The sequence below is a fragment of the Megalops cyprinoides genome, chromosome 7 (assembly GCF_013368585.1).
Source record: "Megalops cyprinoides isolate fMegCyp1 chromosome 7, fMegCyp1.pri, whole genome shotgun sequence".
Taxonomy (NCBI): domain Eukaryota; kingdom Metazoa; phylum Chordata; class Actinopteri; order Elopiformes; family Megalopidae; genus Megalops; species Megalops cyprinoides.
This window is the reverse complement of record NC_050589.1, coordinates 17,295,921-17,323,754: the sequence shown is the minus strand read 5'-3', so window position 1 is coordinate 17,323,754 and position 27,834 is coordinate 17,295,921. Positions and strand designations below refer to the sequence as shown.

At 42.8% G+C, this 27,834-nt stretch overlaps 2 protein-coding genes across 3 annotated transcripts; both read left to right on the top strand.

Annotated features, from left to right (window-relative positions):
• The first annotated feature begins 713 nt into the window (after positions 1-713).
• On the top strand, positions 714-7,773 carry edem2 (ER degradation enhancer, mannosidase alpha-like 2). 2 transcript variants are annotated; one of them, XM_036533820.1, is made up of 11 exons: positions 714-899; positions 1,389-1,499; positions 1,587-1,626; positions 1,882-1,987; positions 2,250-2,375; positions 3,867-4,078; positions 4,208-4,349; positions 5,171-5,295; positions 5,595-5,739; positions 6,843-6,964; positions 7,258-7,773. In XM_036533820.1, the coding sequence occupies exons 1-11, from the start codon at positions 793-795 to the stop codon at positions 7,741-7,743; spliced, it is 1,722 nt and encodes a 573-aa protein (XP_036389713.1). In that variant the 5' UTR covers positions 714-792; the 3' UTR covers positions 7,744-7,773. The 2 variants fall into 2 exon arrangements, with proteins under 2 accessions (XP_036389713.1, XP_036389714.1); XM_036533821.1 differs by lacking the exon at positions 714-899 and adding an exon at positions 908-984.
• Positions 7,774-10,327: 2,554 nt separating this feature from the next.
• LOC118780885 (short transient receptor potential channel 4-associated protein-like) lies at positions 10,328-27,573 on the top strand. The gene is made up of 19 exons (XM_036533636.1): positions 10,328-10,460; positions 14,760-14,888; positions 15,207-15,323; positions 15,455-15,512; positions 15,829-15,884; positions 16,092-16,220; positions 17,021-17,222; positions 17,508-17,696; positions 19,813-19,955; positions 20,306-20,434; positions 20,519-20,577; positions 20,675-20,776; positions 21,156-21,239; positions 21,425-21,515; positions 21,803-21,943; positions 22,058-22,169; positions 22,360-22,472; positions 22,912-23,118; positions 23,679-27,573. The coding sequence occupies exons 1-19, from the start codon at positions 10,335-10,337 to the stop codon at positions 23,814-23,816; spliced, it is 2,325 nt and encodes a 774-aa protein (XP_036389529.1). The 5' UTR covers positions 10,328-10,334; the 3' UTR covers positions 23,817-27,573.
• The last annotated feature ends 261 nt before the right edge of the window (positions 27,574-27,834 follow it).

The following is a 27,834-nucleotide window of genomic DNA, read 5'->3' as shown; positions in this document are numbered from 1 at the left end:
TTACTTTTTAGCGATAATTACACAGATATATTCTATCTGTGAGCAAATCGTTTTTATAAGTTAAATCGTCCTATGAGGATTTTTTTTCCCTAAAAGTTTCTGTTAGGTTCTGTCATGTTTGACCCTAAGTGGTGAGGTCACAGTCCACAGGGGACTGCACTACACAATCTGCCAAATCTCCCGCTACATGGCTGTCTCCCATGGACAGTTGTTGGCACAGTGTTCATTTCTCCATGCTTGTAATCCCTGGGCTATTGCATTTTACTGAGACTAACTTTTCCTTGAACGGATATGCACCATTAATCCCGATTATTATCATAAAAACATATTTATATTTTCTTATTATTATTTTATACTATTATAGACTGCATTAGTACATGGTTATTGCTGAATCAGAGAAGCTGTATGCGCAGCAGATTCCCCAAAACACACTTTCAGGGTTGTTTTAACGATAAAAAAACGGTGAGACTAGAAACGGACATGCATTGCACTGGGGTTTTCTGAAAAAAACGACAATTTTGTAATCCACTGTGAACAGCAGTAAATGTCGCTGTATTTGTTTCTCTCGTACTTACAATACATATGTCGCCAAATCAACTGAAAAGTTGTCAAACCTGGCAACAACGTCGTCCGATTGGCAACGTTGACGCCCGAGCAAAGGGAAACGTCAGCGTACGACTTGGACGAGCGCATGCTCAGTGAATTCACTTCTTGTCTGGTTGGAGACCGGAATTTGTTTTGATGCTGCCCTAAAATATTGAGTTTTGCTGTTTGCACTTTTCGCGCATCTTCATGCTTACGCACCTGTGCACGACGATTTTGTGCGTGATTCATGTCTTGCCAGTCATCAACCATGCGAAAGGAAAAGAAGGTACAGACCAGGAAATGGCACAGTACAGGTAGGAACTGAAAGCGCTGGTTAGCTAGCTAATAAGCTAGCAACATTGTGATATGAGGCATGATGTCAGATGTGTATTTGGTCAGGTAAATTGGAACCTTTGTTTTGATTGTACGGTTTAGAAGTAAACCGTGTGAAAACTAAAGACAGGGCACGTAGCTTATCATATAACGACATCAGCGAGGATGAATGACTAGACAGGTATTTTAGTAGCGATTTAGTGATTGCTAGCAAGCTGAAATGGCTATGAACGAGTTTGTAGCAACTATCTATTTGCTAGCTAGCTAAGAATTTGCCATAATAATACTATACTATACTATACTATACTATATATGTTTTCAGTTGTACGACGGAGCTTTGGGTGCATTTTGTTCCAGAATTGCTATGACAAGACAGATTGCGGAGACATTTTTATTCCTGCACAGTTTTAACCCTAGTTTGTTATAACTCGCACGATGAACCCCATATTTTTGCCTTTTTTTCCCAACAGAGAACGAATTAAATCCATGTTTTATCACGCATATAACAGTTACTTGGAGAATGCTTTTCCATATGATGAGCTGCGACCTTTGACCTGTGATGGCCAGGATACATGGGGAAGGTACTGTCTCCTCCTTCCCCAATTCAGGACCCAACTTTTCCTTTGGCATGAAAAACAATAAAACGACTGTTTCTGTGTTTACTGCAGCTTTTCCCTGACATTAATAGATGCACTGGATACTCTGCTGGTATGTCCACCTTTATTGACATTTGTTAGACATTGACATGATTTGTTAGATTGATTGATACACATGTGATGTTGTTAGTTTGAATGATAGTAATAGTCAGTTACATTTATATAATACATTTTTCCAAGGGTTTATAGTGGGGTGGGTGTTTCAACTTGTCCATCAATGTGTGTCACAAGATACGTATGATATTGGTGTGACTTAACAGGAGACCTGTAGTTTTCTTTATCATTGCCCTTCCTTTTTCAAATCCAGATTTTAGGAAACCACACTGAGTTTCAACGCGTGGCGTCCTTGCTGCAAGACACTGTGGATTTCGACATTGATGTTAATGCCTCTGTGTTTGAAACCAACATTCGGGGTGAGTCCCAGTTAAAAGAGGAGTAGGGCTGTACGATGCCTCATGTAGGAGTGCACAACTGAATGGGGGGGGGGGGTTATGAGTCTTGACACTTACGACCCTTGCACCACAACAGGCTTGAAGACAGGCTTAAACCAAAAATTCTGACCAGGGGTGAGGGTGAGGGTGAGAGCGGGGGTAGGCTCTCAGTTGGAGGTGTGTATAGTGCAAGTTGTCAGGCCCAAGGAAGGGAGCAGCTGACAGGGGTTGTTTGCATCGACAGTGGTGGGAGGCCTGCTGTCAGCTCACTTGCTGTCGAAACGTGGCGGCATGGAGGTGGAGCCAGGATGGCCCTGCTCTGGACCTCTACTCCGCATGGCAGAGGAAGCTGCACGTAAACTCCTCCCAGGTGAGCGGAATTTAAGCCTTAGTCAGTCTGCCATCATTTTCAGTTTAAGATAGTGTCTGTCCATACTGACAATATTTGTAGCATGAAAGGCTGACGGGGTGATCTTTAAGAGACTAGACTGCAGTTGAAAACATTCTTTTTCAGTCAGTGTTAAACCTGTGAAACTAGTGCTGTGAATACAGTATTACCCATGTATTCCTTTTCTCAGTACACAAGTGTTGTATACATACTTCTGGTTGTTTTAGCAAATAGACAGCTTACAACTGCCTACTGCAAGATAATGTGATGTTTCACCATTTGGTTTAGCATGTGACAAATCTGAACCAGGGTTTTGTAGATATTAAAATATTTTCCGTACAATTTCATCCATTTTAATGAATACTCAGACAATAGGGAGTCTGTCTGAGTGCTTGACCAAAGAGAAAATATCATGCCACTGTGCTGTATGTTGGCTCTCCCTCAGCATGGAAAACCAGAAAGTAAAGTATCTCTGTGACCTTTCTGCATGATCTACCCACAATCTCTATCATCAGATTAGGCTGGTCGTTCCATTTCCTCACCAACCCAGATGAATTTCCTTAAAATCAAAGTTTGATAGATGGACAATCAAATCAGTTGCAGGAAGAGTCTGAGGGAGACTCTGGGATGTAACAGCAGTAAAACCTTGGAACCACTTCATTAAGCTAATTCACTTTTGAGCAAGATCAACACATTGGATTGCATTATTTGCATTCTAGCCTGACTGGGAGGAGATGGTATTGCATTTCTGATCCGTCTATCTCCCTTAGAACCCACATTACAGTCTGTAATTTTATTACTTTTTACTGAATTCTTTAATTATGAGAATCTCTCTCCTGTTTCAACTCAGGGTTTTTAACAAACTCAATGTCATTCATTCTATTTTTGACCAGTGTACATTGCAGTGTTTTGCAGTAATGTAATATCTCTTTGTCCTTTTTAGTAATTTCCTAAAATAATTGGTGTCATTCTTATTACATTTTTTTTTTAATAATTAAGCTTTTTGTATGCAGAGTTTGCTCCTCTATTTTGTTCACTTTTTCCAATTCTTCTTTTCTTGCACAAAGTACCCATGTCCTTGATTTCTCCTTGCCAGTAGTTTCATTCATTGTGTGGCAGCTGATTTGCCCGTCTCAGGATTTTTTTAGGCGGGCAAATTTAGAGATTGACGATCAGTTTCAGCAATCTCTAAATTTATGTGACTTATTCTTATTGAAATTTTTGTACAGGGTGGAAGTGTGAATTGACACTGAATTTTTCTTTCATAAAAAGAAGGAGACTGGTGATTACTTGATCTCACAGTGCCACTCGCCGCAGAAGAAGGTTGGCATAGTCCTCAACAAGACTCACTGTATCTCTTAGCTGTTTTCTCTGTTACTGAAAAACAAGCATACTATGTGACTTGAGTGAGGCCTTGTTTTTGACCGTGACCTCGAACCCAAAGAGAGCGTTCTGTCCTCTTCCCCTTTCCAGCATTCCAAACTCCCACTGGGATGCCGTACGGCACAGTGAACCTGCTGATGGGAGTGAACCCCACAGAGACCCCCGTCACCTGCACCGCTGGGGTTGGTACCTTCATTCTGGAGTTTGCCACACTGAGTCAGCTGACGGGCGACCCGATCTTCGAGGAGGTAGCACGCAAAGCACTGCGGTCCCTGTGGAAGACGCGGTCTGACATTGGACTTGTGAGTCTGACCATGACACACGTGGAGCATGTTTTATTGATGTAGAGACACTAGAAAGATATTAAATTGTTCAGTGCATTCACCAGTGTTATGCCTGTGATTACTGGCATGGCCATCTGTGTTCTTTAGGTGGGAAACCACATAGATGTCATCACCTCCAAGTGGGTAGCTCAGGATGCTGGTATAGGGGCTGGAGTGGACTCTTACTTTGAGTACCTGGTAAAGGGCGCCATCATGCTGCAAGATGAGGAACTGCTATCCATGTTCTTGGGTAAGTAGACTGCAGATTATATTGCCTTGGTGGTGCTTAGCTGCTTGTCACCTTTGTGAATTTAGATTGTTGGTACAGAATTGGGTACACAGTGCTTTTGTAGGGCTGTAAGCAAAGTAGTGTAAATAATACTGACTAAAAAAAAGGTGGTCTGGTGTAACACTGGTTGGGAACCCAAATTTATGACCAAAGGCCATGATTGAGAGCCTTTAAATGTCGTTTGGGCTGCACTCATAGAGCTGAACTATTTTTCACTTCCTGTCATAACATACCTGTATGCTAACAAAAACATACAACAGAATGCTGGTAATGAAATGGGACTGTGTTTATGTTCATCAGAAAGCAAGAAGCATAGTATATCCAAGATAAATTCAGCTTGGCTAAGCATATAGCTTTCTCTACTTAATCACAGTTATATGGGCACATATATTATAAATATTCAAACCTTTCCAATAGCTTTTTCCTTCAGCCTACATCTATAGTGGTAAAAATGTCTATACCAACCATCCCTCTGATCAAGCACATGCTTTGTTACTTTGTTGTCTGCTAAGAAGAAGCAGAAGTCATATGTTTCACTGTGTTTTATGGGTTCAACCCTAGCAATCAGCCCGCTAAAGGCCACCACATGTGCCAGAAGCCTTGTGGTGAAGCCCTGTCGAATGAAGCGTACAACAATGCCACCCTCTGGTCATAATGTATACAACTTCGCAGTGTTAAAATGCTTATTTTCTAAGGTGTTATTCACAAAACCAGTAGAAAGATTTTTTAAAATGTAAGATGTTTGCATTTAATATCTCTTGTATATTGCTGTGTGTCCACAGAGTATGACAAGTCCATTAGGAATTACACAAAGTTTGATGACTGGTACCTGTGGGTTCAGATGCACAAGGGAACTGTTTCCATGCCTGTATTTCAGTCCCTGGAGGCCTTCTGGCCAGGGCTGCAGGTGAGAGACAAGCCACCGCTAACAAGATATAGAAATTTCCCACATTAATAATGGCATTGCTTCTCCAACAGAAAAGATCAGCTACAGTTAAAACACAAGCTTTCAGATTGAGGAGATATCATCTTAGTTCATTGAAGTAGCCACAGACTGACATGGAATTGTACGTCCCCACTTTGATCACAGTAGATATTACCATATTGAGGGAGGAAGTAGTGTCACTTGAAAAGGCAGTCAGGACTTAAATTTTGTTGTTGCCTCTGCATGAGCCTCACTGTCATTTGTGTTTGCATTTGTGTCAGAGCCTGCTTGGTGACCTAGACAATGCCATGAGGACCTTCCACAACTATTACACAGTGTGGCGGCAATTTGGAGGCCTACCAGAGTTTTACAGCATTCCTCAGGGATACACAGTGGACAAGAGAGAGGGCTACCCACTACGGCCAGGTACCTTGTAGTTATATACTGTTATCTACTGTGATATAGAGTTTGACTGCCCTTGTGCCCATACTGTAACAATAGGGCTTTGCCACTTGCTTTAGGCATAATCTGAGTTCAGAGTGATGAAATGGGTCATCAGAATTGAAAGAAGTTTTCCAGTCTGCAGACTGGTGATTATTAAATGGCAGCTGAGAGGTGAGAAAATAAAACAGAATTCTTCACGGGCTCACCCTCACAGGTCCACCGACCAAAAAGGATTGACTTTAATAATAAAGTACAATATAAATGCTGTTCTTTTAAGGGCACCATAGACTGCAGGGTTTTTGGAATCCGCTGCTCACTCACTCACTCTGGCTGCATTTCAGTCTCTCTCACTGTAGATAAGAGAGGTCTTTTTTAGCCGACGCCTTTGACAAAGTTCATAACCTCAACCTTGCCTAGGTGTGCTGGGCCTAGAGGTGTGGTTGCTGTCCCCTCACCCTTCCACAGACAGAGGAGTGCCACAGAGTCATTTTGCTCAAGGGTTCAATTGCAGTGTCTCACCTGAGATTCAGACCCCAGCTGCCAAAATCCTAGGTCTAGAATCCAGTACTGTAACCACTGCAAGGGACACTGCCCTGGTTGTGGCTTGCTCTTGGCATTACATAGACTTTCAACAGGAGTGCCCCAGTGGTCAGTGCTTGATTTCCTCTAGATTCCATTCACACAAAATTTCTTGGGCCTGTTATTTTCTTCTCATGGCTTTTTTTTTGTAATGCTGATGATACACTACTCTTTTCCTATCCTCCATCCCAAACAAATCTGAAGCAGGGTGACTAATTAGCATGTGGAACTTAATTTTGCCCAAACCAAGCCACTTTACCTTACAGCCAAAGCTACCCATCCAAAAACTCTGTTCCCCTTAATAACAGAATGATGTGATGCTGGACAACAAACCATCCTTTGCTGAGAATTTCAGTTTCCATTATGTGTAAAACCTTAATTCATTCTGTTTTACATAATGACTTCAGCCTTAAATAATTTAAATGGGAAGCTGCACATTGTCCCACTGTTCATTAGGAGCTAAGTCTTTGTGTGTGTGTGTGTGTGTGTGTGTGTGTGTGTTACAGAGCTGATAGAGAGCGCCATGTACCTGTATCGAGCCACAGGAGATCCCACTCTGCTTCAGTTGGGCCGTGATGCTGTGGAATCCATTGAGAAGATCACACGTGTCCACTGTGGATTCGCCAGTGTGAGTGTCTCTTCATCAGGTACCAGCATGCCTTTCAATGCTGGTATTACACAGCTGGCAGAAAAGACACTGTCTAAATCTAAGCAGGCTCACCAAAGCAGTGATATACATTTAATATGGATACATTTATGCACTGAGTAAAGTATTTGAATTGAAGTGTACAGTGAATTTTTACAGTCCTAACCATTCACATCATGTTTACTTGGATGTTCATGACCATATCTTCCAAGAATTTAGAAGTGAGGGTTTTAGTGAACCAAGAGTGAGGGAAAATGCCGCTGTTCTCCTCCCAGGTAAAGGATTTGAGAGATCACAAGCTGGACAATCGGATGGAATCCTTCTTCCTGGCTGAGACAGTCAAGTACCTCTACCTCCTTTTCGACCCGGACAACTTCCTGCACAACAGCGGCTCCGAGTTTGAGACGGGCAGTGGCCCCCAGGCAGACTGCATCCTGGGAGCAGGTGGCTACATCTTCAACACGGAGGCCCACCCCCTGGACCCTGCTGCTCTCCACTGTTGCAGTCGGGCACAGGAAGAGAGGCGGGAACTGCAGGACATCCTGCTCAGCCTATCCGAGCCCTCCGGTAACCCACCTGGCGGCCAGTCACAAGAGACAGGGGATCCCGCCGGCAGCACAGACTCGCCCACTCTCGGCTCTTCAGAGAGTATAGCACTCAAGCCTGGAACCAGGAGGAAAGCCCCAGTGCTCTCCTGTCCCATGCAGCCGTTCAGTGCCAGGCTCGCCGTTCTAGGTCAGGTCTTCACTGACAGCACGTGATAGTGGATTTTGATCTTGTTTTTCTCAATCTCCAGCAAAAAAAATAAAGTTTTAATTTATTAAAAGGTCTGCTGTGGATTAACCTCATTTCAAATTGTACTTATTACTAGTTTTTTGATCCTTCAGGCAGAGTCTATACAGAGGCAAGTTTCCTCAGAGGGCACTTTAGACTGCATAGCTAAGCACTAAGTGTGGATTATTTTAATAATTTTACAGAAGATATTTGAAAGTACTCAATGATGTGTTTCGGTATGTCATCAGTCAGTGCTTGGAGTAACTTCATGCTTTAAGCAGTAAAACAAGGGTGGTTTCACCTTTTCCATTTTTTCTAAAATGAGTGGGGTTACCTTGTGCAAATGCTTTTCCTTCCTTCAAGATTTCACTTCAGAATTTCATGAATTAAAACCAACCTGAGACCTTTCTCCTGAAGTGGTCTTTGGTTAAGGATTCTGAGTGCAGTTTTTTTTAGTGCAGTGTGAATGCCAGCCCACATAGGGTCAGCCTGCATGTGCTTTCAACTTGCACTTGAGATTACATGCAATATTTTGTCAAATATTCCATATCTTATGTTTTGCAATTCTCAACCCACGTGTGCACTGTGCAAGTTATTTCTATAGACAGAAATATTTGCTAAGCATGCATATACTTTGATAAAAACAAAAACAGGCCCATAAGATGCACAGACTTCCCCTGCAGCCATCTTGGCTATTTACTATTTACAAGATACTTTATATCTGTCCAAATGTTGTAAATGAAAAATGTTATATTTTACAGTTATATATTAGTTGCTGAAGTGAAGTGAATCAAATGAATTGATGGGAAACTGAGCTTCCTCTGCTATTAATCCAAAAAGGTATTCCTTTCTGTTTTTCAGTTTCCATTTCACTCACACAGGATTAAATGTAAATATACCCTGAATGTGCCATGACAGAACTCAACCCACTCTTATATGGCGTATGTTACATAACATTACCTTACATGCATTTAGCAGACACTCTTGTCCAGAGCGACTTCCAGCATAATAGAACATAAGTGTATCCATTCAATTTAAATGAGCAACAGTGTCAGACCAAGCTAACAATACTCCCAGACCAGTGAGTGTGAGCATAACAGTATTTGAGCACTACCACAAGTTAACTTGTGCACTATGACAGAAGCCAAGCACACTACAATAGAACTGTCCCTAGAACACAAAATCAAAATACATCACAATATTACACATAAAGTTAACATCAAATATTATAAGTAGCAGGTGTTAGGGGATGGGAGATAGAAGTCAAACCGAGATGCAGTCTGAAGAGGTGAGTCCTCAGTCTGCATCAGAAGATGGCCAGTGATTCTGATGTCCTAACCCCTGTGGGAAGTTCATTCCACCAGTCAGGGTTCAGTACAGACAGGGATTGTGTCTGAGAAGAGCGACCCTGTCGGGTCGGGACAGTCAGTTACCCTGCAGATGTGCGGCGATCTTGAGGGAACGTAGGGTGTGAAGAGGGGTCGTAGGTATGAGGGGGCTGTCCCATTCACCGTCCTGTATGCCAGCACCAAGGTTTTGAACTTAATGTGAATGATAACATGAAGCCAATGAAGTGAGATGAGGAGGGGAGTAACTTGACTATGTTTAGATTGTAGACAAGCCATGCAGCTGCATTTTGGATTAGTTGTAGAGGTTTGATTGCACAGGCAGGAAGGCAAGCAAAGGGGCAGTTTCAGTAGTCTAGGCGTGGGAACATCAGTGCCTGAACTAGCAGCTGTGTTGAATATGTAGTGAGATAAGAGCAGATCCTTTGGATGTAGTAAAGGAAGAATCTGCAAGCCCACCTCACTGCTGCCACCTGAGAGGAGAAGGACAGTTAGCTATCAGGCATTACACCAAGACTTTTGATAATGCTATTGGTTGTAAGGCTTGTAGAGTCTAGGCTGAGGGAGAGCTCTTGAAACAGGGAGGACTTGCATGGGATGAAAAGCATCTCAGGTTTAGCCAGGTTCAGCTTCAGGTGGTGGTCCACCATCCACTGTGAAATGTCTTTCAGGCAAACTGAGAGGCATGCAGAAACCTGTGTGTCAGACAGTGGAAAAGGCAGGAAGAATTGTGTGCTGTCGGCATAGAAATGACACGAAAAAACATGGGAGGAGATGACAGAGCCGAGAGATTGCATGTAAAGGGAGAATAGTAGGGCATCGAGTACAGAGCCTTGAGGGACACCCGTAGACAGGCTGTGGGGTCTGGACAACCAACCATTCCAGGACACCCTGAAGGAGTGTCCAGAGAGATCAGAGGGGGGTGGAGGAGACAGGGGATTGAGGAGAGAGGAGAAAGCAGAAAATAGTCTGCGTGGATTGGAAAGTGATCTTTGGATTTTTCATTCATAAAAGGAAGCCTTAGCTTAGGTATCGATCATTTTAATTACATATCGATCCTTGGTTTTACAGGCTTGCAGCAAGCCCAGATAGCAATACGGCGTGGCAGCTAAATGTTCCGCTGACAAAGTTCTGATCTTATCCACCGACAGGTGGTGCTGTATACGAGGAGGTACATTTATCGAACTACGACCCGCAGTTTCCTGTTTAGAACAGTTCAGGAAGAAGAAGTAATGGCGACGTCGGTGGGTACCGAGTCCCCTCGGACTGGGTTAACCCGAAGAAGCCGAAGCAGGAATATTCTGTCGAGGATCAGACACGGAGAGATCACCGGCCGGGGAATGTGCCGAGGGACACAGGTAAAATGCGTCTTTCCCCACCGCTTTCGTTTATGCCAAGTGGGAGATAGAAGCGAAGGCCGTTCCTGTCCGGGAGCTAGAGTTCGACTCTGTCCAGATTAAAGTGTTACGGCCGCTGTCGGGGCATTCGAGAACGCTGGGAATCGTGTTACCCAAACATGAGTTTCCGGTTGTGCAAACTGCTTTTAGAACGCATGATTAAAGTGGTGTTTGGTACATGTGCGAGAGTATAACTATGTTTTAGATAGGCAGCTAGCTAGATGGCCAGCTAAATACAAGTGATGATGACGTGAACTGTGATTTTATGGTCTTTTGTCGAACAGAAGGTTGCTAGCTATGTAGATGTCTGCCATGCAGCCAGCTGCTACTGTATGCTATGTTGATGTGTATCTAGACAAGTAGTCTCAAATGGTCACATTCGGTTGATAATTTTGAAGGTTGGGATCATGAACAGCCACAGTTCTTCCTAGCTATCTCCTTGGTAGCTTCAGATACTAGATGACTAGATACTCGTCATACGTAGCCTGCCAGGTTAGCTAATTTAGCACCAAGCGTTCGTCAGAAAATGTTTGTCTAATTTTAAATTGAGTTAACTGAGTAGTCTAGATAGGTACCAGTTAGATGGCGTTATAAATACTACATTTAACTATGTAGCTAACGGTAGTTTAACGTACATGGCTAGCTAGCTTCGTTCCGTAGATACTTAGTTCTTTGCCTTTTAGCTAGCTCGTTACCTTGATCTTTGCCAAATCTAGCAAACTAGCTCGCTAGCAATCACCGAGCAAGCTATGTAACATAGCTTCGTGTAGGAAAACATAAACCTCACACTGTAGCAAAGACCTGGAATGACGTAAATGTGTCAGAATTCACGTTTAGTTAAATCCTCATTAGCGGGATCAATCTTAAAATACACCGATCGATGTTTGCCACATACCGAAAGTTGTCTGAATCCCACACTCATTAAACTGTTTACAGCTAGCTAGCTAGCTAATGCTGGATATGTTGCACCATTGACAAATTTTCAACGACGGTATGATACTGGCGAGCATTAAGCATCTATCAGTAGTTTTAATACTGGTACTTACGGAGAAAGTTTTTGAATCTATTCGGAATTTTGCACAAATCAAGACTACTCGTAAGCTTAATTATTCTCAGTTGAGAGTTGCCTCGGATGGCTAACAGCTAACGGTATCAACAGATATTACCGCACTACGCTGATATTGGTGTGCGACGAATATTTTATATAGCAATGAGAGGTCATGATATTTTTCGTTTAAAACTTAAGCCATTCTCGTTATGTCCTCTATTCTGTCGCTGTAAAGAAGCCAGTAGTATACAATAAATGCATTGTGGCTGTTGCATGCTTAAAGGTAATGACAATCAGCAGCTTGGTTAAATTTTGAACTGAAGTTAAGCATGGTTATTCCATTGAAGGCTGTGAACAGAATCCTTGCAGAAAATCGACTGATTTGTCAATTTGATTTGATCTCTATTTTACGCATTCCTTTCTGCATATGAAAGTATACTTTTTTAGTACTTTTCAGTATGGAATCAGACCAGTTTTCGCAGGACTGTACATTTGGCAGATTTTGTGGAAAGTTGCCACACCCATTTCAGCTGTTGGTGTAAACAGCAAGGCAGTGCTTCACATTTATCTCAAACTCTTTATTTCTGAAGTATAATTGCTGCTGCCTGCCTGGATTTCATATTATGCCTGGGGTTCTGTATCATATGTATTTGCACTTGATGCAGATTGTCTTTTTCAATACACTATTCCTTGGAATTTGCAATTTAAATTTTTGACAAGTGTGGAAAGTTTAAGAGCAATGGAATGAACTTGCCTTGTGTCAAACAGTGGCAGGTAATGTCTCTCAGGTGTTATGCAATCAGTGGAGCTGTAACATAGTAATAGTGTTTTGGGGATCCATAAATGTTCTTTGCTGGATAGCATCCTTGACCAAACCGCATTTTGTTGTCAGTGCATGGATGGAGAATTTTGGTGTGCTGTCGTAACGTATTTATTGCATTTCCGGAATGCTGTTTGTTTCCTTTTACACAATGGGCCATACCTTTATAAATGTTCCCACTTTGGAGTGTTCTGTGGCATCCAAAAGGTATTTTTGAAATATTCATATTTCTGAAAATGGCAAGTAAACACAGAGTTAACACATGCTTTTTGTAGGTTACATCATTTTTCATTTGCCTTCATCTTACTTATTCAGCCTTCCTGGAAACACACCTAACTAGCTAGATATTACTGGGGCAGTGTATTGGAAAATGTTGTCTTAGCAGTGTCAGCCAGTATTACGGCAGTTGATCGAGATGTATATACAGTATGCATGTTTATTTTCAGTTCTGTAGAAGTATAGTGTTGTTCATAAAAAACTTTATATCTAAAGGAAAGGACGGTAACGGCACCCATAGTGTGTAAGTTTGAACCACTCCAGGTCTTACTAGAAGCAGCTAAGTGCACCGAATAGAAGCCACCAACAGCTGACTCCCACTCAGCCCACTGACCTGCTTCTGGTAAAACCTGGAATGACTCCAGCTGCTGTGCATTGGGATTTCTATTTCCATCCCATGTCCAGAGGTTTCACAGATTGTGTTGTTGACTCCTGGTCTGCACTGATTCAGTGGTGGTAACTGTGCTCTGTGAAGCATAGCTGTTGCTGCCCGGTGACACTTCTTTGTGTCAAGTGTTCTTGATTGTCCTTTCAGAATGTGGCCTTGTGATAATTGCAGCTATCAGTTGGTATGCTAATTTTACATAATTGTAAGTCACACCAGTAAAGAGGGTTCATCCAAAGCATAACTAGAGTAGCTATTTTTTCATGTTTATTTTCAGAATCTAAGCCTGAAAACTCTGTAAACGTAGACTTACTTTTGTTTTCTTCTGCTTACAAGTTCTGGCAGGATTATAGCATGGGCACTACATTGAAACTCCAGCTAAGCCTCATCAGCTGAGCCTAGCTTGGTTCTGGCGTGACTTAGCACGGTTCTGTCACGGGAAAAGAGGTATCGCAATACCAGTGAGCAGAATAAACGGATAAAATGTCGAATGTAAGAATGTTTCTCCAAGGAATTTAAACAGGTCTGCCGGGGGAAATAAGGAAATTAGGTGAGGAAATGAGGAACAGTGGGCTGTTGCAAGAATGTGCAAGAATATCAGCTTAGTTTTAAACTAAAACAAGAAGAAAATGTAAGGGTAGCAATGATTTCATAATTCTTCTTACTTTTGTTTACAGACCACTTACATAAGCGGTAATAAACAGAGAATGCAAACAATTCTTTTACATATAGGTTTTGTTCTTTTGGTCAGTTGTTTTTCCTCTAAAAACTTAAATATGGAGGTGGGTGAATCTTGATGAGACTATGACCTTATGAGATGAAAATGTTGTAAAATGAAACCTACACATGTACTTTAAAGCTTAGTCTGCCTTGGAACAGCCTTTAAAATGTTTCCCTTTTTTGGCTTCCCAGCCAGTCAGCATTTTCAGAATGATGAAGACTTATGCAGGAATCATTTCATAAGCAACCACAGCACACTTCAATATCAGTTGCTACAGCAGTGTTGATCTGACAGGGGCCTGGAAATTGTTTTTTTTGAGTGTGCTGAGTGTACACAAATAGTATGGCAATTGTGGATACCTTAATTATCCCAGTTCAATAAACATGCCCCTGAGAGCAGCCAATTGGCTGTATGGCCCTACACACAGACATCTGAGTCTAATCTCATTAGGCTTCATCCTTAACTTTGATACCTTTAAGTGTATATTTTTGCATTGCACACATGCAATTTTAAGAGCTCTGTGGCTGCTGAAATGAATGGGAAGAAATGTTTTGTTAACACTGCAAACCCAAAACACTTGCTTAATTTTGTGGTTTAACCCAATGACTGGGTGTACTATGGCTAGATTGAACATTGACCTTAATTGTGTTCGTTCTAAGAAAAGCTCAAGCATTTTGGGATATGTGTCAGTTGACTGGCAGTTTTGCGTCACTAACATGATTCAGAAGTTGTGATGACTAAAAGGAAAAAAAGGACTGATGGAATGTAGAATTCATATCTCGTGTATTGCGGTGAAATTAACACGCCTCCCTACTATATATAAGAAATGTAGGATTTGATCTGTGGGTGACGTGTGGATGAAACGGAGCGTATGCCATCTGTCTCAATGGAAATGCAATGTGTGCCCCTACCGGGTGTCAGAAATCCTAGCACAGGGATTGCTGTCATTCTGAAGTATTTGTGACATTTCTGTTTCGTTTGTGACCGCAACCGTGCTGCCGCCTTTTCAGATACCAGAGGCTCTGCTCCAGGAGCGGGACAAGCGTGCCAGGTGGCACGGGATCCCCATCTTGCTGCAGAAGCTGTATGTGAGCAGTCATCCCAACAGCGACCTCTCCCAGACCCACGGAGTGGTGAAGGTAGACCTCTGTCCCTGCCCCTTTCCCTTTGTCTATGAAAACCAATGCCTTTCATTCATAAATGGCCTTTTTGCCCTGTCTTCAGAGGTAGAGCTAGTATATTTTTGTGTGTATGTACACATACACACCCCTGTAGTTATATTCCTAGTTGTAATTGTATTTGTTTTATTTAGATCACTCGTGTTTAATTTTTGACTTTCATTTCTTTTTTTCTTTGTCCTTGTAATGTCTTTTGGGGCTTTGGGTTAATGTGAGAGGAAGGTGCTGTGAACAAGCTGTCAACAGAGCCATTGATGTGTTTTTTTTCCCTCATGGTAGGAATTGTCATCCTTACTCTCCATGGAAGCCATGTCGTTTGTGACTGAGGACAGGAAAACGGCCCAGGAGTCCACCTTCCCCAACACATACACGTTTGATCTCTTTGGAGGCGTTGACGTGAGTTCCAGCTTTTGATGTTTGGGGGGGGGGGTGTTTTTCAAAGAATATTTTGAGTGCTATTGTGAGACAAGTTGGACCGTTTTGCATGTTGTTGCTGTGTGGTCATTGATGATTTCTTTGCCTTGCAGTTACTGGTGGAAATCTTAATGAGACCCACTCTGACAACACAGATGAACAACCCCAAAAGTAAGCTGCCAGATAAAACGTTCATTTCTCAATAACAAGCTGTATGTGTTGTCAATATTAGTCTTGCATTGACCTACACAAACACATTGAGAACATTAGATAATATGAATATGTATGGTCTGATTCCATATGACTCTTTGGTTTTATTATAATAAGTAGTGTAATGTCCTTGGTGGCATTTAGTTGCATAAGCCTTTCATACAGCTCTGAGGACCATTCTGTACAAAATGTACTTGCCTTATATTCTCTAATGGGGAAACAGTGATGTTATGAAAAGCTTAATCAACTAAGATAAATAATCGTGTTTTCTCCACAGTGAGTGATGACCTAGTCAAGGACTGTCTAAGTGTTCTTTACAACTGCTGTATATGCGTAAGTACTTCTGTTGATTATGCTGATTACTGATCTGTATCTTTACAGATAATTGATTCTGATCTTAATTCAGCGAGGGAAGGGAAAGGTGTTGAGGGATTAGTGCCAGATGCCTCTACTCCTGTCTCTGCTTGTCTGTTGTGTTTACCATCTTAAGCTCAGCTGTCCTGGCACATAATAGTTCTGTCTCCTTTACCCGCTTTTCAGAAGGAAGGGGTGACAAAAAGCTTGGCGTCAAGGAACGACTTTGTCCTGTTTCTGTTCACACTGATGACAAATAAGAAGACCTTTCTGCAGACAGCCACGCTAATTGAGGACATTCTTGGTGTCAAGAAGGTGAGGACAAAGCTGCGGAAACACCTTTTGATCTTTCATCCCAGCTGCAAAACATCTGTAGTCTGTGTGCGTCATTAAGTATCGCCCCCCTCCACCCGAACACACAACACCAATGACCCGTTAATATATTTCACACACACAGAAACTTTTATTTTGATTTTTTAAATGTTTTTTTATTGCCACATAATGGCTTTGCAGTAAAGCACAGAAGCAAATGTTTAAGAGATTCAGTTTTTAGCTCAGGAGATAACGACTGGATATGGAGCCATTGTGTTTTTTGACATGGGAGATCGGAACCAGATTTTCACATCAGTTTGAGCTGAAGCGTGGGGATGCCTTAAAGGGACACGTTTAGGGCTGTCGTGGTAACCGCAATATTGCAGTACCACGCTGTTGACAAGCCAACCACAGGGGATGGCAAGCGACAGCCACAACTGTTACGCACGAGAAACTATTTCGGTTGAGCAAAAAAAAAAAATTTAAATAGTTTCTCATGCACACGAGAAATGAATCTGCTCAATGGCTCTGCTTAATCCTTTTTTTTTTTCATAAAGGATATCTGTCATTTGAAAAGCAATAATATACCTAATAATAGCCTAACAATAAAGCTTATTTATATAGCACTAAAATCAGGATAAATGAAGTAATTTGCAAAAAAAAAAAAAAGGCGATAATACCGTATATCGTGCTTTTGAGCCACCGTAAATCACCACAGGGAAATTCCTTCACCGCGACAGCCTTAGACTCGTTGATGGGCCCTGTAGTGACCATATTGCTCCGTCTTCCTCCCTGCATTACAGGAGATGATCCAGCTGGAGGACATCCCCAACCTGCCCACTCTGGTGCAGAGCTTCGACCAGCAGCAGCTCGCCAACTTCTGTCGCATCTTGTCCGTCACCATCTCCGAGCCCGATGTCGGCAACGACGACAAACACACTCTCCTGGCCAAGAACGCCCAGCAGAAGAAGAACGCCAGCCCCTCGCGTGCAGAGGTCAACCAAGGTATAGCAGGACATGCAAAATATAAAAAGACCTCTGTGGCAATCTGAATCTAACTGTCACCAAGGGTTCATTGCTAGCTTTATCAGGCAGATAGCACTGGCGTTGGTCAGTCTTTTATGGGTAGAAAGTAGCAAGGAGACTAAAAGGTTTGAGTATCCATTGATGAAGTTATTAATTGACAACCAGTATTCAGATAACTCTGGCTCTTGTCAAAAAATGAGGAACAGTTGTTAAAGTCCACTGGCAGATTAAAGTGTGAACATCTCCTCTTCTCCTCTGTCCCAGTGACTCTCCTCAACATCCCGGGCTTCATTGAGAGACTGTGCAAGTTGGCGACGCGGAAGGTGTCGGAGGCGACAGGGACGTCCAATTTCCTGCAGGAGCTGGAGGACTGGTACACCTGGCTGGACAACGCCCTTGTACTGGACGCTCTCGTGCAGATGGCCACAGAGGAGGCAGAACACAGCAGTACAGGTGGGAGGTGTTGCTCACTTGCCAGCCATTTCACAGGCGATCAACCGCTTGTCAGCCTGAAAAAAACTCTTTCACAAGCCAGTAGAGGTTTTTGTCTTTAATTGGAATAGCAAATGTATACCATTTAAAAGTTGTCCAGGTAGATCAAGAAAAAACCTTGCAACTTTACTTGGTTTTTACTTGTAAATGTTAGGATCTGTTTCATCCAGTGTGTTTCACGTGATTGCCTTTTAAGCCTTTGAAATATGTGCTTGAAATAGGTTCAAAGTCAGCTTTGACTGGCAAAACTAGCTTCAGAAGACTGTGCTGGAGTAGTGCTTCCTTTGCAGAGCATTTGTGAAAACCAGGATTTCATTAGTATTCCTGATCTACTGGATTGAATTTAGTAATGTTAATAGATCTGTAACATCTGACACAAACAGGAGAAAAGCCAGGGCTTTTGCTTATGAAACAGTAGACAAGGCAGCTGCGGAATTAGCAACAAAGCAAATGTACAGATGATAGGATACCACAACTCAGGCAAACGCAGCAATATGCACCAAGGCAAAGGGTCGTTTCTTTTAATGAAACTTGTCAAAAACGTTGTGACCTAATCTAGCAGTTGCTGTCATTATTAAAATGCATCCTTAGGCAAATGAGATCTGTGAAGTAGACACAAAATTTCTTGTTTTAGAGAAGCAGACCAAACGAGGAAGAGTTAGTTAGTACAAAGATAGATGACAAATGGAGATTCAACATATGGTTACAGAACTAGGGTAGGTCAGTGGGGTGAGCCTCATGGGGTCTTTTTTAAACAGAAAAAATGATTGCAAAGACAGGCCAGAGAGATTGGAAGCTTGTGTTGGGCTAAAGATAAGGAGGTAGAGGCAGGGGCATGGGCACAAACGCTCAGGGCATCGGAAAGATCAGTTAGTGCGTAATTCATTTTGGGGTCGTTTGTTTGGATCAAGAGTGAAGAGAGCGAGATGGGGAGGAAATGCACTGAAAGAGTTACTTGTTCTTATCTGAGCATTGAAAGTATAAACATATTTTTATAGGTATTGTCCTGTGGAAAAGAGCAGTGTTATGAGCAGTTTATAGAACACTAAACAGTAGGGATTAGGAAGAGTATATCCCATCTTAATGTCAATAATGTGAAGGTGTAGTCTTCTCTGGCATGTTTTCTTCCATGTCTTTAATTTATTACAGATTATTAATGTGCAATATAATGCTATGTTCATACAATTTACAAAATTTTCGATGCCAAAGCTTGTGTCATCGTTTCAATAGCAAAGCTTGTGTCACTGTTTTCACCTGTCAGTGTGTGCATGGGAATATGGGTGTCATCGGACATTAGCTGCTCCGCCTCATCCATTTGGAGTGGCCCAGTGCCATAAATGTGCTTGAAACAGCAGGAGATTGTGAAAAGAGGGAGCAGGGGCACGACAGGGAGGTTTGTGTAAATATTGCTCCTTGTGTTCCATCACAGATGAGACATAGTAAGCTTCACAGCATGTCTTCAGGCCACCATGCTTTGTCTGGCCAGCCAAGTAGCTTGCAAAGTAGCCAGTTAACTAAACAAAACAAGAAATGATATTGGCCCATAAAGATCTGTTGATAGGTAGGTTCACAATTGAAATAAGTGGCCAGTTAGCTAGCTATACTTCCCTAATATCAGCAAAGATTCAATGATATAGGGATATGCTGCATGAGTCTCACAACTGGAGCTTTTCATATTTTTGTGAGAGAAAAATCTGAAAATTTAATGTTTTTCACAAGCAAGTGGACAAAATCAACAGGAAAAGTGTAAGCATGAGTGAAATGCTTTTTAAAATAATAAATGTACTTTGCTTTGTTTCCCTAATCATTAGTGAAGCTGCTCTAACTTGCATTGCAAAATTCAGATATGTAGTTGAAGTCCAAGTCCTCAGCCACTCATTCACACAGTTAACCTCCCCAGATGCCGCAGAGGCCGTCTCGTAAATCAGATTCGAAATGAATCCCTTTTGAGCACCGAGCACCACCATTTGTTGCATGTGGGAATAGCCACAGGCTCGGTTATAGGTCTCTGAAAAGACTGGTCTCTTTAAATGTCAGTGACAAAATGGCATGACCTCCTCCCCCCCCATCATTCCAGAATCATCAGATGAGAGCACTCTGGCCACCAGCCCCCTGAGACACAGGCTGCCGCAGTCGATGAAGATCGTGCACGAGATCATGTACAAGGTGGAGGTGCTCTACGTCCTGTGTGTGCTGCTCATGGGCCGGCAGAGGAACCAGGTTGGTTAAACTGTTCTCTCGCTGACGGATGTAATCCAACAGAGCTGTATACTGCCACGTTCCTGACGTGTGTGCTTTGTGATTTTATGGATACAGAAAATAGAGTCATCTATTTTATGTCTGAACAGAACAGAACAGGAATGAACATGCAACCTCCAATGATTGTTGCACTGGATGCAACACAGATTGTAAGGAGGATTTATGGATTGAAGTCACCTTGTTTTGTCTCACTAATTGACTGTTTACGACAGATTTTGGCTCAGATATGCATTTTGCATTCATTCATAAGTAGCATGATTAATGACTGGGTATTGACAGTAGTGATTATCCCTGTGTACACACACTTGCAGGTGCATAAGATGTTGGCTGAGTTTCGGCTCATCCCGGGACTCAACAACCTCTTTGACAAGCTCATCTGGAGGAAACAGACATCCAACCACGTCCTGCATGGTCAGAACCAGAACTGTGACTGCAGCCCAGTAAGTACATAACCGTGATCAATAATCTGATACGTGTCTCTGCCGTAAACAAGTGTCGATTGACTTTTTTGGCACCTCCCACAGGAAATTTCCTTCAAAATCCAGTTCTTGCGGCTACTCCAGAGTTTCAGTGACCACCACGAGTGAGTATACAGGGAGTAAAGGGAAAGTACAGGGCACTGTGCCCACAGGCCCCAGGTGTAAATCCTGTGAGTGAGTGTAATCTGTTCCTTGTTTCAGGAACAAGTACCTGCTTCTGAACAGCCAGGAGCTGAACGAGCTGAGCGCCATCTCTCTGAAAGCCAACATCCCGGAGGTGGAGGCTCTGGTCAATACCGACAGGTAGGGAATTATGGTCAGGGGCACCTTCTTCACACTGCGGAGTCAGAACCAGAGGAATTTTCAGTCATTGTACATGTTACAGCTCTGGTTGCAGGTAAAAGTGAAAAAGCAACCATATTCTACTGGGTAAGCCAGCGCTTGTCAGCATGGTTCCAGCTTTACAGTGGAAAAGGGGTTAGGGAGGAAGGGTGGGGCTTGCATTTTTGGAATTTTTAAAGGCTTTCTGGAGGAAATACACATGGAGCCCAGTATTTAGGCTTCATACAAGTCTTTTGGTGAAAGTGTACAACCAGAATGATATCTGTATGGCTGAGCAACAGATCAGAAGATAAGTGACATCATCATCCCTTTTTCTGCCGTTATGCTCCTTACATTGTAGGAGTCTGGTGTGTGATGGTAAAAAGGGTCTGCTGACGCGACTACTTGCAGTCATGAAGAGGGAACCAGCGGACTCCTCTTTTAGGTAAAAATCCATACAGTCAGAGTATGGCCTCCCTTCTACGCAGCCCTTTGCAGGCAGTCGTGACATGTGACTGCTCCATTTGAGAGGTGTGTGATATAGCCCCCTCAATCTGCCATTCTGGTGGTCACATCCCTCACACCCTTTCTCTTTCGTCTCTCTCAATCGCCCCCCCGATCCACCCCCAGGTTCTGGCAGGCCAGGGCAGTGGAGAGCTTCTTGAGAGGGGCCACCTCCTACGCTGACCAGGTGTTCCTCCTGAAGCGTGGCCTTCTGGAGGTGAGGAGCTTACATCACATTACGTTGCATTATTGGCATTTCGCAGACGCTCTTATCCAGAGCCACTTACATAGGTTACAACTTTTTTTAACATGTTACCAGTTTATACAGTGGGATATTTACTGAGGCAATTCTGGGTGTAGTACCTTTGCCAAGGGTACAACAGTAGTGCTTATGAGTCATGTTCCTTACCACTGTGCTACACTGCCATCCCCAGCTTAAGCGTGGACCCATTCGCTGTGACTCCTCTGCTCACTTCCTCTTTCCCTCTCTGCCCCCTTCCCCAGCACATCCTGTTCTGCATCATCGACAGCGGCTGCAAGTCCCGAGACGTGCTGCAGAGCTACTTCGACCTGCTGGGGGAGCTCATGAAGTTCAACATCGATGCTTTCCGGAGGTTCAACAAATACGTCAACACGGAGGAGAAGGTGGGACGCCGACACGGCCCAAGAGGCACTGCCAAAAGATGGAAAAACTGGGGTTTCTCTGCACTGCATGTGGTTAGCTCATGTGAAAATTATATCATATCTTCTTTTTTCCAGTTTCAAATATTCTTGAACCAGATAAACAGCTCCTTGGTGGATTCCAACATGCTGGTGCGATGCATCGTCTTGTCGCTGGACAGATTTGAGAACCAGACAGAGGATGTAAAAGGTGCTGTGAATTTTTAGTAGGCTTGATCTTGAGGGAACCTTCCAGCATGATTTAAAAAAAAAAAAAAAAATCTAACAAAAGCCACAAGGGCCTTAAAGCATGAAGAGATGTAAAATGTGCATTGCTGAGAGGGAGAGGAGCAGATGATGGCGAGTGCTGTGAAATATGTGCTGTCCTGTGCTCTTTGCAGTGGTGGAAGTGCTCTCAGAATGCTGTCTGCTGTCGTACATGTCCCGCGTGGAGAACAGGCTCTCCTTCCTCTTCAGGCTCGTCAACATCATTAACGTGCAAACACTTACACAGGTAAACTCTCTAACAACCTCTCCGTGTAATCCTGGGGAATTAGTGTCAGTGTAAAGGACCCGATGCAGTCAGACCCAGAATGTGCTGAACTTGGAATGCAGCAAAAACCGCACATTGTTTTTTCCAAGTTTTTTCTAAAAAAAATTCAGTTCACAGTTCAGCTCGGTATGAATCTTCCATCCTGAATCCATGCTTTCCGATTCTCATTGTATAATGTGCTTCTTAGCAAGAAGACCTATGAATGAGGACTGTATTTTGTGCATTTTAGCCAGGTTAGTGGCACAGTGGACATAGTCCTGAAACAATGAAATTGCAAAAAAATGTCCCATTTCAAAAGCCCCCCCAGGAAGAGTGTGCAGCCTCATGTTTGAAAGCAGAGATGAGCCACAGGTGTGTTGGGCATTGGTGTTCACTCCATGCATTCTCTCCTCTGGAACAGGAGAACGTCAGCTGCCTCAACACCAGCCTGGTGGTTCTGATGCTGGCGCGGAGGAAAGGCAAGCTGCCCTTCTACCTGAACGCCCTGCGGGAGAAGGAGTACGCTGAGAAGTACCCGGGCTGCCTGCTCAACAACTTCCACAACCTGCTGCGCTTCTGGCAGCGCCATTACCTCAACAAGGACAAGGACAGCACCTGCCTGGAGAACGTGAGTGCCGGCCCTCCCAACCAGCCACTCACCCCAGTACCACTCCCAATCAGCAGTATTGATCGATTGTCACATGCAGAATCAATATTTTTGTTTTTGTGTTGATGCATTGATACGAATAAATATATTTTTATACCCGTAGTACCCTCCAAAAGCACATTTTGGTGTTTTTTCAACAGTTCAGACTAGTGTAATGAGATGGAAGCAAAGCTGGAATGAAATCCATACACAGCAGACACGCAGTGGGGTCCTGGTACCAGTCTTGGGACACACCACTCCAAGGCATGACTGTCTCTGAACATTTAGAATCTGTGTTCTAGGGACTGTTGTATTGTGGTATATTTGGCTTCTGTCAGATTGTACAGGTTAACTTGTGGTAGGGCTTGAATAATGTTATGCTCACACTCACTGGTCTGGGAGTGTTGTTGGCCTGGTCTGACACTGTTGCTTGTTTAAATTGAATGGCTACACTTATACTCTGTTGTGCTGGAAGTTGGTCTGGATAAGAACGTCTGCTAAATGAATGTAATGTAATATAATGTAATGATCCTCTCCCACAGAGCTCCTGCATCTCCTTCAGTTACTGGAAGGAGACTGTGTCCGTGCTGCTGAGCTCGGACCGGACTTCCCCCTGTGCCATAGCGAGCTACATCGACGAGGCGTTCATGGATCTGGACAGAGACTTCCTGGAAGTTTAACCCTCCCCCCCACCAGGGCACACGGACACAGAGGGGAGGCCAGGGGGTGAGGAGGGACTTTCCGATACCTACAGACGATACTTCAAAGAGCATATCCTAGACGACGGCCATTCAGGGATCCATCACTGTACTGTGTGTGTGTGTGTGATTCCGGACATGCCGAATGTTGCCAGATCACGGCAGGTGTGCGGGCAAACTCCAGCAGCCGTTAACAGAGGTTTTCTGCCTGTCTCAGGTAGTGGATTGGAAGGATACCACACAGAAGCATGGGAAAAAAATTTAAACCAGAAAACCCCACCCCCTCCCCGTGAAATACAAAAAAAAATTCAGGGATAAGCAATAGTTTTAATGTCGGTGGTTTGCTTTAGATTAAATCAAATAAAAGTTCTATATATATACATATATAAAGATCTATTCAGCGAATCTATGTGTTTATAGATTGCAGCTAATCTCTGAAAAGCCAGATCATTTCCAAACTGAGACAAAACCTCTAATATGCACGCTACAGAGTTAACATTAGTCAAGATGGGTGTATGACTGTAATTTGAAAGGCTGTGGCCGGTCGTCTGTCACAAATGAAAATGCTCCTGTTTGCCATGACCTTAGACCACACGCTTCCTGCTCATGCTTGAACTGAACGCTGTTTAAATGTAGCAGTCCTTACTGTTTGCATTTGGTGATCATCAGACAGAGACAAGCAGGGGGCGGAGGACACACGAAAACGCTGCCCTCCCAAGACAAGCTGCTGTTGGTCCAAAGCGTGAGCTGGACTGCTGGGTTCAAAGGTCACAGTCGGCCGAGCTGTCCCTCGTAGGACGCCTCGCACGTGCTGTCACATGGGCAGTGCTGCCGTCCGTATGACAGGTGGTATCCTCTGGTGTTCCGCCCCCACGTCCAACCCACCGCCCTTGCGCAGTACCAGAAGGGAGACTTGCACCCTAAAACCACAAAGGAGAGCAGGGGGAGGGGGAGTGAATGCTTTTTTTTTATTATTATTACTTTTGGGTTTTGTGGTGACACAGTATGTTAGCTTTCAATTCTTAATTTTTAAAAATGCACTGCATGGCATTTGCAGTTTTAGAACTTATGTTAACGATAATGGCAATGGTCATCATTTTTTTAATGCTAAGGGCACATGTGTAAAGTCCAAGGCAGTGTGAGTAGAGAATAAACTATGCAGGTTGTGGCATTTCTCTCATGATGATATTCTTATCCTAATCTCCCCAGTGCTGCAGAACTGGAAGGTCTTTTGTGTTGTCTGTGACTGTTCTCCAGCTGCTCACTTGTCTCCCTTCTGCCGTGATCTCTCCTCTCCTCTTGGTAGCACCTTGTACCTCTTCTGTCTGATTGGATGGAGCAGGGAGGAGGGCTCCTTGCTGTAGAGCATCTAGCTTTGCCTGCTTTTGCCAGAATGTGTTGACGTTTCCAGGGAAACAGACGCCAAACTCAGAAGTCTGCTCCTGAAGCAGGTCTTTGATATCAGTCAGTTGTGCTGGAGATCCCTAGATGGCCCAAGTAACCCTTGTGGAGAGATACTCAACAATGACAACAACAAAAAAAAAGAAAACAAAGCTATGGTTTGAGCTACCTCATTATTTTTCAACCCAGCACCATCTGTTTTGTACTGCCATTCTTACATGTAGGGTTGCAATAAATCAAGCATTTCAACCATGATCAAATATTGTTGTCAGATACGTTCACACACCAGGGGCTGGTTGTACCAACTGGATATCCACCAGGCTTACTGCTGCATCTGACTCAGAGGAGAGTTAAAGCCCTGGTGTTTGTATATCCAACAGTTGCACCATTTTGATATTCCTTTTTGTTAGACTTGGGGACAACCCTCTGTTAAATTAGCTCCATGGTGATATCAGTTACAGCAGCATTTTAAGACAGGGGAGCTACAGTGTAAAATCACTGCTGAGCTTTAGTGCGTATGGCAAAAGTCATGTCTAAAAAATTGTGATGCAGGCAGATACATAGCTAAGATTATTAATAAATAATATATAGAATTAGAACATACACAAATATTGAATTAGCTGCAGAACACCCATTATGCATTGCAGCTAGATTCCAGTCAGAGCAGTACATTACAGGAAGCTGGGGGAGAGGCAGAACCCTTCTCTCACTGCAGATACCACCTGCTGTGGTATGTTAGCGGTAGTCGTGGTATTGATATTAAGAGGGATGATTAAATGTAAAAATGGCATGCTGTAATTTCGCTCCTAGTTTGATTCGGGACTAAATTCCTTTCAATTAGCATTTTGCGGTTGGGGCTACCTGGGTAGTTTGTCAGTTATTCGATGATGCAAGCTCTTTGCTATGGAAATATGCTCCCCATACTGCTTCTCTAAAGACTAACTTTCATATCAACATTGTGGTACAAACAAGAGTAATTTATCCATCATACTTATTTAGCTATATAGAGATCCCCTTTATAAAAACATAGCTAACTAAACCAGCAATAAATATTTGCATCATTAAGTTTTATTGTGGTTAGCTAGCTGTAATTCTGGTACTGTCCTGTATGTGCTTTGGGCTTTGTAAAAATAAACTTCCAATAAGAAAAATATTGAATCAACGACACCAGCACAAAATTGATGACTTTGCCAAATTTGTACTTGGTTAGCAAGCTGTAGCTGTATAATCTTTTAAATTATTTTTAAGGTATTACTTGTTTAGTTGTAGACTATAAACTGCTTAAAACACAAGTCATAGCTTACGTAGTTCACTTAGAGACATTCAAGAGTTGTTTGATTCATGTCAATTTTGTTCAGTGTTTATGCATGCAAACACATCACATATGCTAGACCCCATGTTAATGCTCGACCTCTGTTTATGCTACCTATTGTAGCTTGGTGCAACATGTGTAAAGTCAGATCAAACAGTCAGACATACCAGTGCCTGTCAAGGCACTTATGACAAGCTTTTTTATGCCCAGTTAGTGCAACCGGCCCTGTAAAAGACAAACCTGGGTAATTCATTGCATTACCCTGCACCCTGAATAGTGGACATGCCATCGTGCCATAGTCCTTTTGGCCTACATGTTTCCCAGTCCTCAAAGGTTCTCAAGTGAATTTTTTTTTTTTTTCTCGCTGCTGCTTCTTTTCTTCTCTTGGCTTTCTGCCTGCAGTAGTCTGGTGTATGAACATTGACTTTAATTCCTTTTTAGAGATAGTTGGGAGTTTACAGGCCGGGCCCGGGATTATTCGGCATGATGGAGTCCTCTTGACTCCAAATTGTCCTTGTAAACCCAGAGGCCAGTATCTCCAGCCTAGCCAGCACCAAACACCAATCATGAATGTTGTGTTCCGATTCTCTTGAGCTCTGAGGTGATCCGTGTAAAGCCTATTTGTGGCTTTTAAAAGAGCACTGGGGATTCTTGTGGAAAAAACCCTGGGAGTGTGTTTGGTTCAATGTCTTTACAAAATCAGTTTGTGAGGGTCATTTATTTGATTGGAGTTAGGTATATTTTCCATGGATTCCATGGGACCTTTCTCAATAACTTCAGACTCCCAGCAGTCTGAAAGTAAAATAATAGGATGAACTAGTGACAAGAGAAATGCCTCAGGCACAAACCACTTTAAACCAGACTCTTCCAGTAAGATTATGGAAATAAACTTAGTTTTCTTTTCCCTGTTTGATTTCTTAAATCAGTTGTACACTACATCATTTTTAGTATGCGGTACTAGAATTAACTTTCAGGCTTGCCTAGTGAGTCTTTAGGTATGAATGAAAAACATTTTCACACACCCATCACCCAAATTAAAAAAAGATTTTATTCCTTGCAGTTAGAAACCTTTTCAGTTTTATCATGCAGACTACAGAAATATCAATTTGGATGTTATTTTTGCATCTGTCTTGTCTAGGCTTAAAATCAAACTAAATTTGATTTATCTTAATATATTTTCGTCTTAAAACTAGCAAGCTTTTAACCAGTGGTAAAAGTGTACTATATTGACCCACACTGTCATTTGTAGTATACCTATCAAGTGGTATATTTTAATCCAGCTAGAGT